At 38.6% G+C, this 16,088-nt stretch overlaps 1 protein-coding gene across 2 annotated transcripts in view; it reads left to right on the top strand.

The window, feature by feature from the left end:
• Positions 1-14,660, top strand: part of kdsr (3-ketodihydrosphingosine reductase) — a 49,964-nt gene extending 35,304 nt beyond the window's left edge. The window contains exon 11 of one of the 2 annotated variants that reach the window (XR_005942550.1): positions 6,608-6,740. Coding sequence is in view for 1 of the 2 variants with exons in the window: in XM_041183285.1 (XP_041039219.1) it covers positions 6,608-6,727 (120 nt within the window). In the remaining variant the exon portion in view is untranslated. Of the gene's footprint in view, positions 1-6,607 lie in introns of both variants that reach the window. The other variant, XM_041183285.1, reaches the window with a different exon arrangement.
• The last annotated feature ends 1,428 nt before the right edge of the window (positions 14,661-16,088 follow it).

Here is a 16,088-nt window from a genome sequence, read left to right as displayed (position 1 = left end):
CTTTTAATCTAATACCATCCAACTTCTTTTGTCAACCATGATGAATTTTTCTCATTAAGTTTTTGTTTCTTAATGTATTTTCATTAAGAACTTTGAATTATTTCTTTCAATATTTTTCCCTTGATCTACTATCATTTCTTCAAATCTATTTTCTCAGTCAACTTTAACGAATACACCCCTCATACCTATGTAATTAGCTTCACTTACGTTTAAGACAATAAATGTATCACACTTAAACTTGAAATTTATCACACTATTATCACACTACCTCATAGGATGTTGGCTGTGTGTTTACTGATTCATCCTATCACATTACACAAAATCTAAATAGCCTCATCCTTGATTGATTCCATGCCATGTTGTTTTAGGAAATTCTCTCAAATGCACTTGCAGCACAGTTGATTTCAATCCCATGTGGAACAAGTTTTTGTGTAGGTTCTGACTTGTAAGAGATTACTTGAGTTCTTGTTTTCTGCATCTGGGAGCTAATGGGGATGCAAATTTCTGCAATAAGGGAGACTTCATAATCATTGTTTTGAAATCCAAGTGACCTTGTGCTTCATGTTTCAAAACTTGAGGGAATCTTGGATTTTGGTAGCAGAGACCAGAACTAACTCCCTTAGCCATGGCTGAAACCTATTCAATCTTTTGGTCATTGCTTTGGATTCATTTTGTCAAGTATGACCAGAGTTTGAGGATCTGCTTTGGAGACTCCACCTTGGGTAACAAAATCCCAAGTATTAATTCAGTACTTTGTTAAGTATGGGTGGGGTGATGGGTAGTCTGCTGCAATTGGTCTTGCTGCCCTTGGATTAGTAAAGGAAAAACAAGCTGTGTTCCTACTCGTGATTACTATCCGCCAATCTTTTCTGGAAGTGTGCATTGTGTGAAGACAGGTTTGGACTCTCTGGCAGAAAACCTCTCCATATTCTTTGTCTAGGCTTACCATATGAATGAGACCACTGCAGTAATATATTAGAAGTTGATCTGTGGACCCTTACCTTGACAGAAAAAAGTACCATGGGCAGTATTCTCTTCTATGTAGACTTCTATTTGTGGAACATTGGCTAATAGCCCTGTTTACAGCCAAACTTGGTCCATTATGTCTCTAACTGCAGCTATTTATCAAGTTGAAGAGGTGTTTTGAGGCTACTGCTCAGAATTAGAATCCTATTCCTACAATGAAGGTCCCAAATGAGCTCCTATGATGAGTTGAAACGTAGTCTAGTAACTGAAATTTGTAGAGCGATTACAATCACTAATTACCATCTGGCTGGCAGAAAGCTCAAGTGATATAAAAGTAATTCTACAAAGTTGTCTTTGATTTATTAGGCTAATGTTAAAATCTAGATCAAGAGCTTGTGGCACTTATACTAATTATTGTTGTTTAGATCTATCAACAGTTTGGGAGATCTATCCCAGCTGCAGGTAGGTGTTTCATGTTTGAGCTTCTTCCACCTGAGTTATTAGACTCTATTATCTTGGGGAAGAAAGTAACAACGTTATACAACAGGGGGAGGCGGTGACATAGTGGTAATGTCACGGGACTAGTAACCCAGAGGCCCAGACTAAAAGACAGGATACAGGCTTAAATAGCACCGTGGCAGCTGGTGGAATTCACATTCAATTGATATATCTGGAATTAAAAGCTAGTCTCAGTAATGTGTCATTTATACCCATCTGATTCACTATTGCCATCTTTACCTAGTCCAGTAGGCCCACAGCAATGTGGTTAACTTTTAAATGCCCTCTGAAATGGCCACTCGGTTGTATCAAACCACTACAGAGTCAAAAAGAAATGAAACAGGGTGGCCCACCTGGCATCAACCTAGGCACTGGAAGCAGCAGTAGCAAGCCCAGCCCTATTGACCCTGCAAAGTTATCCTTGCTGACATTGGGGGCTTGTGCCCAAATTGGGAGATCTGTCCCACAGACTAGGCAAGCAACATACTCATCGAGTCATACTTATAGGCAAATGTCCCAGATATCACCACTATATCCCTGGCTATGATGTTCAGACCTACCAGAGGTGGTGGCACAGTAGTATACAATCAGGAGGGAGTTACCCTAGGAGTCCTCAACATTGACTCCAGACCCCATAAACTCTCATGACATCAGGTCAAACATGGACAAGGACAGCTCCTGCTGATTACCACCTACCACGACCGTGCCCCCATCCCACACCCCCTCACTAATGAATCAGTACTCCATGTTGAACACCACTTTGAAGAAGTGCTAAGGGTGGCTAGGACACAAAGGTACTCTGAGTGGGGGACTTCAATGTCATTACCAAGAGTGGCTTAGTAGCATCACTACTTACCAAGCTGGCGATGTCCTGAAGGACGTAGCTGCTAGACTGGGTCTTCGGCAGGTAGGGAACCAACAAGAGGGGGAAATAACCACTTGACCACGTTCTCACCAATCTACCTGTCGCAGGAGCATCTGCCCATGACAGTATTGATAGGAATGACCACTGCACAGTCCTTACGGAGACAAAGCCCAGTCTTCAAAACTAAGATACCCTCCATGTTGTGTGACACTACCACCGTGCTTTGAACAGATCTAGCAACTCAAAACTGAACATCCATGAGGCGCTGTGGGCCATCAGCAGAATTGTATTCAACCACAATCTATAACCTCATGGCCTGGTGCATACCCCACTCTACCATTACAGTAAAGCTGGGGGATCAACCCTGGTTCAATGAAGAGTGCATGAGGGCATGCCAGGAGCAGCACCAGGGATACCTAAAAAATAAAGTGTCAACCTGGTGAAGCTACAATACATGGCAACTTGCAGGCCAAACACGGAAGCAACATGTGATAGAGCCAAGCTATCCCACAACCAACGGATTGGTTCTAAACTCTGCAGGCCTGCCACATCCTATCGGGAATGGTGATGGACAGTTTATCAATGAACTGGTGGAGGAGGCTCCACAAACATTCCCATCCTCAATGATGGGAGAGCCCATCATTGCAAAAAAAACAAATCTGAAGCATTTGCAACCATCTTCAGCCAGAAGTAATGAGTGGATGATCCATCTCTGCCTCCTCCTGGGGTCCCCAGCATTGCATGTCAGTCCTCAACCAATTCGATGCACTCCAAATGATATCAAGAAATGGCTGAAGGCGCTGGATACTGCAATGGCTGTGGGCCCTGACAACATTCCAGCAATAGTACTGAAGACTTAAGCTCCAGAACTAGTTGAGACCCTAACCAAGCTACAACGTTGGTATCTGTCCAGGTGTGCCCTGTCCCTACAAATCCAACCCGGCCAATTACCTCCCCATTGCTCTATTCTCGATCATCCACAAGGGTGATAGAAGGGGTTGTCGACTGCAATCAAGCGGCACTTACACAGCAATAACCTGTTCACTTGCTCAGTTTGAGTTTTGCCAGGGGCACACGGCTCATGACCTCATTACAGTCTTGGTCCAAATATGGATAAAGGAGCTGAGCTCGAGGTGAAGTGAGAGTGACTGACCTTAATCAGGTTGCATTTGACTGAATGTGGCATCGAGGAGCTGTAGCATAACTGGAGTCGATGGGAATCAGGCGGAAAGCTCTCCACTGGTTGGAGTCATGCCTAGCATAAAGGAGGATGGTTGTGGTTTTGCGGTCAATCATCTGAGTCCCTGGACATCGTTGCAGGAGCCCCTAAGGGTAGTGTCTTAGACCCAACCATCTTCAACTGCTTCATCAATGACCTTCCTTCCATCATAAGGTCAAAAGTGGGGATGGTCGCTGATGATTCCATAATGCTCAGTACCATTCACAATGACTCGGATAAAGAAGCAGTCCTTGTCCATATGCAGCAAGACCTGGGCAACATTCAAGCTTGGGCTGATGTGTGGCACAAATTTTACTTGCCACATAAGCGCCAGGCAATGACCATCTCCAATAAGAAAAAATCTAACTATTTTCCCATGACATTCAGTGGCATTACCATTGCTGAAAGCCCCACTATCAACATCCTGAGGGTTACCATTGATCAGAAACTTTACCGGACCAGCCATATAAACACTGGCTACAAGAACAGTTCAGAGGCTGGGAATTCTGCAGCGACTAACTCTCCTCTTGACTCCCTAAAACCTGTGCACCATCTACAAGGCACAAGTCAGGAGTGTGATGGTATACTGTCCACTTCCCTGGATGAGTGCAGCTCCAACAACACTTGAAGCTCAATACAATGCAGAACTAAGTAGCCCACCTGATTGACACCCCATCCACCACCTTAAACATTCACTCCCTCCACTACTGACGCAAAGTGGCAGCAGTATGTAGCATCTACATGATGCACTACTGCAACTCACCATGGCTCCTTTGACAGCACCTTGCACACCTGTGACTTCTACCACCTAGAAGGACAAGGGTAGCAGATGCATGGGAACGGCACCACTTGCAAGTTCCCCTCTCAGCCAAAGAACATCCTGACTTGGAACTATATCGCCGTTCTTTCAGTGTTATTGGGTCAAAATCCTGGAACTCCCTTCCTGTCAACACTATGGGTATACCTACACCACATGGACTGCAGCGGTTCAAGAAAATGGCTCAATGCCACTTAATTGCAATTAGGGATGGGCAATAAATGCTGGCCTAGTCAGTGACGCCCACACCATGTGAACAAATTTTAAAACGCATTTAAATTTAAATGTCCTCCACTCACCATGTTCCTCAACTACCATCCCTTTGTCTCTGTTGAAGATATGTTATTGTTTATGGTAATCTGCTTTATTTTTGAAAGAAGGGTGAGCAACTGATGGCAGCACATTTGAAGCCATTTTAAAGTGGTACAGGAAGATTGTAAGGGCAGTCATGGATCAAAATGTTTTAAAGTGACTTTTTTTAATCATCTTTGTGAACTAGCATGTAAGTAGATATCTGTTTCCTCGGCTGGAATCAGGATGCATTCATTTTGAGGCAAACCACCATGTCTATATCGTTTGAAGACGTTGTCAGATGATGACTACGAGGCCAATGACCCCAAATATTAGTGATCCCTTCAGATGTCCATTAACAGAAGTAGAAAGCAATTTAGTGAAACATTGCCACTAGTGTAATTATGGAGCCTATGATTTTGTGGGCGTATATAGAATTGCCAAGGTTTCAAAGATGATTCCTGTTGCACAGTTTTGTTATTGTAGAGACAGTGAATGATGAGGTCTGGCTACACTCAGTGACCTCGAGATTGAGTCAGAAGATGTCCCTGCCAAAGCACATGACAACCTGGAAGAGCCACCAGGCACTAATTGACATCAAGTTTAACTTGGTGCCTGAGCTGCTGTAAATCCAAATATGCACAATGCAGTATTCCCATAAACTACAAATATCATCATTTGTTGTACCTCAATTACCATGAATACCAAAACTTCAGTCTCCTGCATTGAAAGTAAACTTCCTGGACAAAGTTTATATTAATTCCAAGCAACTTGTTCCCCCATAGCAGTATTTATATGTACCATTATCATGTAGGCATTTTTGCAATGGTTCTTCCCATTGGTGGTGGTGAGGGGTGTGTCTTGAACTTAATTTAGTGCTCCTTCCAGATACTTCCCCAGTGGGAGGGGTAAGTGAACTGGCTACTGATGTTTTTTTTAGTCCTAATAATGGCTTTATTTAATTTGAAATATTATTCATTCATTTACAATGGAATGTTGGTCCAACATAGGGTAGAGTTCAGCCATTGTATCAAATCAGGCTTCTTCGGCCAATGACCTTGCCAATGTAAAACCACATCACATTTTCTGTGGCCACAAGTGTGCTCCTCAGAGCATCCTTTACAGTTATTTGTTTGTAACTCCCAGCCTTAAAGGATGCCACAAGAGCCTTGACGTTTTCAACAGCCACTGGAATTTCTCCAGTAGTTGGAGGAGTCAGCTTCATCTGAGCTGACAGAACGTAGCCATACGTGGCTTAGAGTAATTAGTAGCAGCCAGGGTGAGCTTGGGGCTGCCGGTCACTACTTTCTGCACCAACTGCTGCGCTGCCTCCACCATCTTCACAATGTTGATGTCCATGTCTTGGGTGCAACTGCCATGTGATCCAATTATAACACAAAGACCTAAGCAATAGCAGGAATAGACCATACGCACCTGCTCTGCCATTCAGTAAGATTGTGGTTAAACTTCTATATCAATTCCACTTTTCTAACCTAACTCCATATCCCTTGATTCTCTTGGTGTCCAAAAATCTATCGATCTCAGTTTTGAGAAATACTCATTGAGCATCTGTCATAGCATTGTTCTGCTTCACTTAATCACCAACTTGAATCTAATTCCAGTTCTTAATCTGTATGCTGGAAAATTAACCTTGGCTAATTTAGGTGGTAATGTATCCCTTTTACATTCTTTTCTTCTCTAGTTTGAATAACTTTGAATGTTTGGATTAATATTCTTTCTGGGGAGCAGAGTCTTTTAGTAAGCAATTGAAGAGCACTGATAGTCAAATAAATGCACAGATAATGCTATGGGCTATTCAGTGTCATTTAACTTCAGTCTTGACTCTATTTGAGGGGAGGAAATTGAACTCTTCTCGTATTACCATGTAAAATTTTAATCAACCATTCTGTTTCTTTCAGCATTGACTTAATGATGGATGTTTTTTTTCTAGATTGTTACCATGGGCCTTTTCCGCACAATTGCTCTGTTTTACTTGGGAAGCTTCGACAGCATTGTACGCCGCTGTATGATGCAGCAAGAAAAGTGTATAGACTTGGAAAAGAAGGATTAACCTCAGTTTGATTTTGGAGGCTGAGGATCAGACTTTGAAAGATGAATGTTTGAAGGAAATGTTTTGATGAACAATTACTTTATTCCTTGCCCCTCCACTCCTGGTCTCAGTGGCATCAAGTCATCCTTTGGGTTGGAGTGGGGTCAGCTGGGTGGTAGAAAGAGAAGACCACAAAATGGGAGTTACTGGTATATTAGCAGTACAACTCTGATGCCTTGAATGGAAATTGCAATGTAATTTATAACCAGCATTGATTGGCAGGGGTGCATGTCAAAGGCTACAAATCATAAAAGCATCTATTTTTTTTTAAATGTACTGTGCTGACACTATTTTTGTAATTGGTCGACTTTTCTCTTTTCCCCCCAACTAAATTAAGTTAGAAAGTTCTGCTTTTGGTTTATGTCCACCCGTTTACTTTTGGTGATTCATTAGAATTGGCAAAGGGAATGTTATTTTACCTTTTTTTTGGTCTTGTAACTTGTTTATCTAGCTTTGATTGGCTGTGCCACCATTTAAAATTGAATTCTATTGTATGTTTTAAAGTCCTAAAGGGTATGTGTTGTATAACAGAGGTGACCATATGTTCGGTGGGATAGTTGCTAACCATTCAAATGCGACCCCCAATATTGTATTTGGTGAATACCTTCATAAAAACTCAATTTTTAAAGTCTTCACTAGGTTCATGACCCTTTGATACTAACTGGGAAACATTTTCCATTTCAATTCATTAGAGTTTGCAGTTAAAATTCTGAGTAATTCATTAAATTGAGGTACGTAAACCATTGAATAAAATACTTTGTATTGCAGTTACTGTTTTTCTGTGAAATAGCTAAACTGTACCACTATGTAGCATGATGCACCACTTAATTTGTAGTGTTTTCTTTTTAAACTTGTTTGGATTTAAGCATTGACCAATGATAATTTCTGCAGCCTCATAATCTAATATTCCCAGTTTGAAGCCTTTTCTGTATAAATCTATAATCTGTTTCTGTAGAACTCTTGTTAACCCACTTAAAAACTAGTTGGAGAAATGGATAATGCCATAATTTATGCATTGAAAGAATTGCATTTACATAGTGCTTTTCACAACCTCTGGACATCTCAAAGCTCCTTACAGCCAATTAGGCACTTTTGAAGTATAGTGACTGTTGTAATGTAGGGAAATGCAGCAAACAATTTGTGCACAGCAAGATCCCACAAACATTAATGTGATAAATTACCAGGTAATCTGTTAACAATGTTGATTGAGGGCAATGTACCCTTTTTTTGTAGTGTGGGCAATCTGTTTAAATGTGCAGCCTCTAATTTGTTTTGTGCAGCTATGCACGTGAGGTAAATCAGTTGCGCAACTTAGAGTAAACATAGTTGGGGGATAAATAATGGCCAGGATATTAGGAAGAACTACCCTGCTCTTCAAATGATGCTGACAGACCTTTTGCATCTACTGGAGAGGGTTCATGGGGCCTTGGCTTCATGCCTCATCTGAAAGATGGCACCTCCAACAGTACAGTAGTACTGTACTTGAGTGTCAGCCTAGATTTGTATGTAAGTCTTTACTGAAGGAACTCTCAACCTTCTGACTTGGTGAGGTGCAAATGCTACCTCCTGAACAAAGGCTGATACCATTATTGAATCTTAAGCTTCATTAAAGTGATTAATAAAGAGAAGATATATCTTGGAATTTTTAGAATTTTTTTTTTTAGAAGCTACAAGATGTAACCTTATTTATTTGAAAGTTGAGTTTAGGTAGTCTCATTTGATCTGTGCCACTTAATAAACCTTTTTTCAGTTTATACACTGTGGACATACCCATGGGTGCAATGCACACAATCTATGACCTGGTTCTTGGATCATAACAAACATAAACTAAAGAACTTGAATTTATATGATGCCTTTCATGACCAGACATAGGTTTTCAGACTGGAGTTCAAGTGATCACAGGGCAGTCCCTGAGATTATCAAAATTCTATAGTTTATCGGTTGATTGTCAAATGTTACTTCTGTTCCTATAATGTAAAAAAAAATTTACACAGTTTTCCTTTGCATAGGAGGCATTAGGACAGAGGGCTTAGAATAGTGTTAATTATTTGTAGAGGTTCCACATGTTTCAACGGCACTGCTCCATAATATATCTTGGAATTCTGTAGCAGAACCCTGTTAGTTTCAGCTTTTAACTCTTATTATCTGGTAATTGGTGAGGTGTATTTGTTGTTTAAATTGATCAGAAATGAATAGGAGCTTTGTCAGCATGACCATAATACTTTGTTAATGGACTCCACCTTGTACTAAAACAAAACCATTTTACTGAATGTTCTTTCCAGTACTCTATCACTGCAATGTTAAAATGCTGGCGTAATGACTTGATTGCACCAAAATTTGCATTTTTCTTGTTATATATCCAGGCAATAATGGTTCATTTTACCATCCTATTTTTCACGACCTACCTATTTAGTGCACAAGTTAACTCTACGATTATAGATGAGTGTGAGAAAAGAGGTAAAAACAGGAAATATTATGGAAGGTTGCCAGTATTATTTTAGAATATTTTTCTTTGAGGTATTGAGCAAAAGAGAATACAGGGTATATTATTTTTCTGGCAATGTTATATTCCTGAAAAACACTTTTTTATACTGTGCTGCTTTGTCCCCTACCTCTTGTCTAAAAAAGGGGGGAAAAAACACTAATATCTAAACATTTAAAATTAGCTCTGCTGCTCTCAGGTTATATACCTGCCACCTTTGGAATTTGATTCACTGTAAACTATGCATGGTTGACTGCTAATGCTTAAAATCCAATATTATAAACATGTTCATGAACTTTATTTTCTTCAACTGTAGCTAAATACAAGTGACAAAATTAAATGGGATGTGGACCCATTAGAAAGCCCTGTCGGAATACAGTCAATATTAGAATCAAACCAAATACTTTCAATAGTTTGCTTGAAAAATATTCTATTTTTAAAAGTTATCTTTTTGATAACAGATGTTGATAAATATTCTCTCTGCTGTGATTATATTTTCTGGGGTAATAGTGGCTTGTTTTACATTTTTGATGGAGCGTACAAGTTGGTATTCGATGCTGTATCACAACACTTGATATGTCGCCTGGTTCAGTACACAATGGTCTGGATAATTTTGACTGATTCCACCATTTCATCTGGAGCTAAGATTTCATTTATTGTCTAACTTTAGAAATGTGTCTAAAATTCCATTTTAGATAGGTATGCTGTATTCACTGAAACCTCTTAAAATGGCCTTATATAGATAGTAATGGAAGGTTCCCCTTTGCAATTTTCTTTCTGTTCTAGTACTTTGCTCTAGGCATTCCTTAGACCACAGCTCTTGGCATTTAATTGAGAGTTGCTTAGCTAATTGATCTCTAGTTCTGCCAGGAATACAGTATTTTTTTGGTATCCAGCAAGCCTGTTATTTTGAGGGATGCGAGATATTTTCCCTCTATTAGACTATATATTTTTAGGGAATAAACTATAATTGGTGGGCAAAGTTTGCCTAAGCCATGATTGTTAACTCCCATCTGTCACCTGCATGCGCTTGACATTTTACAAAGGACAGTGGTTTTAAAACTGTTGGAAATTCTAGATGAGTACTGAGTACAGCACAGAAACCAACCAATTCACCTATTAAGTTTATGCCAATGTCTTTCGCCACATGAAGTACCTAATCTAATTGTACTTCTGCTTGCTCCACATCCCTGTTGTTAAGCCTCCTTTTTCAAGCAAATAATTAATTTGTAAAAGAAAATTTTTATGAACTTGCTTCAACAATAGGTTGTGGCTAAAAATTCCACATTCTAACTGCCCATTTATTATTATTTTAAATATGTGCCTTTTTTGCTGTCTTTTCAGGCAGTAGAAACAGTCATTACCTTCTAATCCTTAATCTTGTCAATCCGATCGCCTCTTAATTTTCTCAACTCTGAGGTGGGTGGGGGGCAACTTATGAAATCTCTCCCTTCATTCCCTAACTGCTTTATCATGACAATATATTAGTACATCTTCTTTGCAACTTTTTCCATTACTTCTATATCCTTATAATCTGACACTGAAAACTTTATATGGTAGATATCAGAGATATAATAAAATCTTGGACACGATTTTAGTAGAAATAAAGATGAGGCTAACAGTAAGATAAGAGGAAAATACTGTGGATGCTGGAAATCTGAAATAAACCAGAAAATGCTGGAAAAACTCAGCAGGTCTTGCAGCATCTGTGGAGAGAGAATGCTTCGCGTCTATGAATCTGTCCGTATGACTCTCCACAGATGGGGAACTCTTCCCCACCACAAGTTGCTGACCCATTTGCACATTGGTAATTGCATAATGTCATTCACATTGCTATTTTCAGCAAACTCTTGGCCATTTATGTGCTCAAGGTTGACCCTGTGGACAGTTATGATCCCTGTTGAGACCAATAACTTAAAAAAAAATTAGAACTTCCAGTTAATAGCTGAAAGAATGATACGTCAAGATTTCACATTTTAAGATGTTTACTGTAACAACAGACTAAAAGCGCTATTGACAATAAACTTAGACTTTACCACAGAACAGAATTCCTCCCCCCTTATTTTTAGCCCAACCGAGAAACCACAGTTCATAGGTATACTTTGCACTGTTCTTTTACTTAGATGTTCAATCTTCCCAGAATCAATCCAAAGTGATTCTTGGCTCCCAAGGGTTTTATTCCTGTTCTTTTTTTCTCTCTCAGCCTCGTAATTTGCAATCTTCGACGCTCTTTCGCAGTGAGGTTTCTTCCCAGAGAATCTCCCACTAGCCCAAGCGAGATGACACTTCAGCCTTGTTTTAGTTCCAACAAATTTCAATCCTTGTTTTAGTTCCAAAAAATTTCAATCCAAGTGTGAACTTCCACCTTTATTCCTGCGTGGTGAACCATAGAGACTTTATGGCCCTCTATCTGCTCCCCCTCTCCTGCATCTAGGCAGACTCCAAATACTAATATTTGGTGATATTCTCGGAAAGCCTGCAACCTGATCTTTAAATGAATACTCTGCATTCTTCCCCATGGCAGTGTGACTCATGTGGGCCTTCTGTATCTAGGTAGAAATGCTGATTAGCTATCCTTGAGATGACTTTCACCTTGAAACTAAATGGACAGTTTTAAACACAACATTCTTGACCCTTTTCTGGGATATTGGGGACTCTCAATCTCCACTGTTAACACAGGTTGCTGCCATTTTCTTTAAACATAAATACCTTGCATCATCTTCCCAGTAAAACAATTTAAGCCTTCCTTTAATCTCTGAAGGTGTGGACTGCAGGTTGGGGAATAATTCCATAATTATTCACTTCAATCATTATTCATGTATATAATTTCAAATACTCCAGATTTTAACATTTTTCTGTTTGCACCAAATTTTGTATTATACCAGTGCTTTACTTTTGTATTTTGAAGAAAAAAATATATAGAGCCAAAGCAAAGTAAAATCCTCACATTGTAAAACCAGTGGATGAAACGTTAGACGAAAGAAAGCCAGGAAGCGGAGATTTGAGGAAAACCAAACTGGAGAATCATGGATAAGATTTTGAGTTGATATATTTTATTGGGTTAATCCAAAAACTGGAAGATCTGGTTGTGTGCCTTGGTGGTCTGTTTTCCTCCACAGACATCCAAGGATATTTCCATTGTGAGATCAGGACAGTTTTCCCTTCCATAACCAGGAGTGGTGAAGCTAATTGTTACTCTGGTATTTCCTCTTTTAACTGTCATTTTAAATTTCGTCTTTGCCTCTCTCCATCACTTTTAAGGCCTAATTTAAAACCCATTTTTTTGACCACACTTTTTAACCCCCTCCTAATAACCCATTTATGCCTAATTACCGCCCCCAGAAACACACTGGAATGTTGTACCTTTAATACAGTAATTTTTAAATGCATGCAGCTCTATGAATGTGTAAGGCACCCATTTATATCATTAACCAGAAAAGGTACATGGAAGTTCTGCTTTGCTTGCTGTGATATTGGATATGTCAATCAAGAACTTCAACATCTACATTTGTTTCATTCCCATTAACTCAAATTATGTGCCAGTCTTTTATTTAAAAATGAACTGCATCAAATGTATGTTAACTGAATCAATTGTTCGTTGTTGTCCATGGAAGATCATACACTTCAGAGTGTCTGTTTCTATTGATTGCATTATAGATATTGCAAGATTGAAAATTTTACAGAAATACCCTGTAAAAATGCTAAGGCTGCGTCTCAGGCTTTTTTTCAGTAACCATTCCTAACCATGCCTAAGATTACTAAGCGAATTTATGATGACTAAAATTTTTTCTCTATACTGTACTATGGTTACAATCTCTGTTATTCACCCTAATGGAACTTGAGGCAATTTGTTTTCAGTTTATCAAAGTCTTATTCTAGGAATTTGAATACGTTTTCAGCAAATTATATTCTAGATCAGCAACTGAAAGATGCACTTCAGAATTAGTTACTTGCCAGTTTCTTTTCTCTCTCCTCTCCATTTTTTAATAACGATATAAAACAGCGAAGATGGAGGCAGAGTTTAAGATTCTAGTATGTAGTTTTGAAGTTACACATTTAGGCTATAGCTAGAATGAAAAACGTATAAAACCATGCACCTGAAAATATACTAAAACTTACTGTGATTCACTTGTGTAAAATTTCTGTTAGTGTTCTTAATGAAAAATAAAACGACCTTTTTTTTTAGAAAAAAAACTATCCGATTTAGAGCATAACCCCCAGCCATGTAGCTAAGTCCTGGCTTGATGAAGTAATTTTGTGTCTACCTATAAAAATGTATTCGGGTTTACTTGCACACACGTTCATTTCCTTGAGGAGAAGTGTGGAAGAAGGGGAATAGAATATTAAAATTTGCTTGATTTGTAGGCTAATCAAAATGCTGCAAAAGAGAGATAAGAGGGGAGATAACCATCCTGAAAAGAAACCTTTTATACTTGGTGATACAAACCTAATGGTGCAGAATGCACACTGGGTGCATTACAAACCTAGGGACCCAATTTTTGTTGGTGCCCTGTCTTAACCTTGTTATTTCCTCCTGATTCTTTAGGTTACTGTGTCATGACAGGTGATTGCTTTTAAAGACTTTCTTTTTTGTTGTTCTTGAGGCTGCCCATTTACCAGATGTGATGGTGTACCACACTAATTTTGACTAAGTTTTCCTCCCTCAGAGGCTCTGGTGATGAATCTCCAAATATACGTGCCTATGATTTGGAATCACATTGAAGGAGGAATGAAGAGGGAGGACCTGTTATTTAATCCGTTTGCCGCACGACATTCATGTGCTAACACGTGGTTAAACCCAATTTGGCTTCCGATTTACTTGGTTTAGTGCATTTTTAATGTAAAATGACAGGTTTGGTGGTTAATATTCCTATGATAAACACTTCGCAAATCGTAGCTTCTATCAGCAAGTGGAAGTAACTGGCAGTTGCCTTGAAATATTTTTATATTTTAAGAGACTGAATTGTTGCTGTTATTGTTATCAATTTCAAATATTTAGTGCTTCTATTTGTTTTGATGAGAAAATAAATAAAATATTGAGTGTTCACCGTATAGCAACAATGCCATTTTATCTCCATATTTAAACTCATTGCTGTTTACGTAATTCGGACTCATCTTAAATATAATTTAATTTTTTTACTGTCCATGAATAATACTGACTTTAGAAGCATAAGAGTCCTTAAGCCATACTAATGATTTGTGGTGTTTGTAGCCATTAAATCTGGAAAATGTTTTTTTTTAAAACAAAGTAGATTAGGACGACAGTAAAATGGAAAGGTTAATTGACATTCTATGGTTGGATTAGGTTAGCGTCTGTTAAACCTGCTGTTTCATCCTACAATAGCGCGTGCACTGGATACTGTTCTTTTTTTTAACTTTCTTTCACCTGTTCAATAAATCTGTCTTATTCTTTATAGTCTAAGTTGTGGTCTAATAAAATGTTAAAATCTTTGGTAGCATCCAATTTCATCTTTGAGTACCAATCATAATGCAACAAATCGATTTTCACCACCTTTTTAGACTAGGTGTTCCAAATCGCAACTCTTTATGTTTAAAAATAAATGGTGCTCATCTTGCCTCTGGTTTATTTGCCAGTCACCTTAAATCTGTATTCTCTCTTATCAATCCATTCTGCAGAGCACAGTTTTTCCTTCTTTACTCTATCCTCAGATTTTCACGAATCCCCTCAAATTATACATTTATATATTACCATTGCCTTGTCATTTGTAGTCTTGGTTGTGGTCTGATAAAATGTGTTTTCCCATTTACTATTAGTAGCACCTTTCTATCTTTTAGCATCAATTTTCACAATGAAATTATGTATTTTCTTACATTTTTATCATATCCATATCTACTAAAATGGGGAAAAATTCAAATTTTCCTTATTTCTTTAAAAATGCCAGCTCAATTCTGAATTCTTTTTTGTGGTAAATGCAAATATGAAAGCCCATATTAGCCTGCTTATTCATAATGGGCCTATAGTCCTCCCAACAAAGCATTTGATTTTTAAATGACTCTGGGGTTTTTAAATCCTGTTTTCTTTATGAAAAGAAAGAATTCCTAAATTCAGTTCTGCAATTGTTAAGTGGAACTTGTGCCACTTTGTCCTCCCTGGTTCAATCAGGGCACTGCTAGATATCCTGTTCCAATAGCAGGATTGTGTAACCATATTGATCATTGTTCTATAGCAACGTTCCACTGAAACTTCTCATGGCCCATGCAAAAGGCATGCCAAAGAGCAGAAACACCAACTGGAGGCACAATAAGAACAATCATATCACAACTTGTTCAAATTAACCTGTATTTAGTCATTAATGATGCATATTATTTAGTCAGCCATTATTAAAAATGTTAAGTTAAAAGACATTGTAAGTCTCCAGTATTAACAGCATTTGTCAATAGAGTAATTGTTGCATATTTTATGACTTGGGTTTTGATGGTACGCTACATTTTTTTAACATCAGGGCTGTTGCCATTGTTTCTGATTACTATCTGACATTGTGACCTTGATGAACCAGACCATCCTCCAACTAAATGTGGGCCATATTAAACCCATCCTCTGTGGGGGAAAAAAACCAACCTCATCGGCTCCAGCCTTGGACTAAGCTCCAAGATGGTGAAACACCATGTTGTACAACCCTGGTCTATATTTTATTTCTCAAATATGACTGATAGGACTATTTTCAACTCTCAAACATTATTGTTTTCTGGCTTCTATTCTCCAACCTAATAAAGCAATGCAAGGCTTTAATCACATCAAAGCTGTATTTCTGTTATGGTCTTTCTTGGCCTCTTGACCCTCAATCATTCATTACGGTTCACTTTCACTGACTTCTCAAG

Source organism: Carcharodon carcharias, chromosome 3 (assembly GCF_017639515.1).
Source record: "Carcharodon carcharias isolate sCarCar2 chromosome 3, sCarCar2.pri, whole genome shotgun sequence".
Lineage (NCBI taxonomy): Eukaryota > Metazoa > Chordata > Chondrichthyes > Lamniformes > Lamnidae > Carcharodon > Carcharodon carcharias.
Note: the sequence above shows the minus strand (reverse complement) of the source record. Positions and strands in the feature narration are given on the sequence as shown.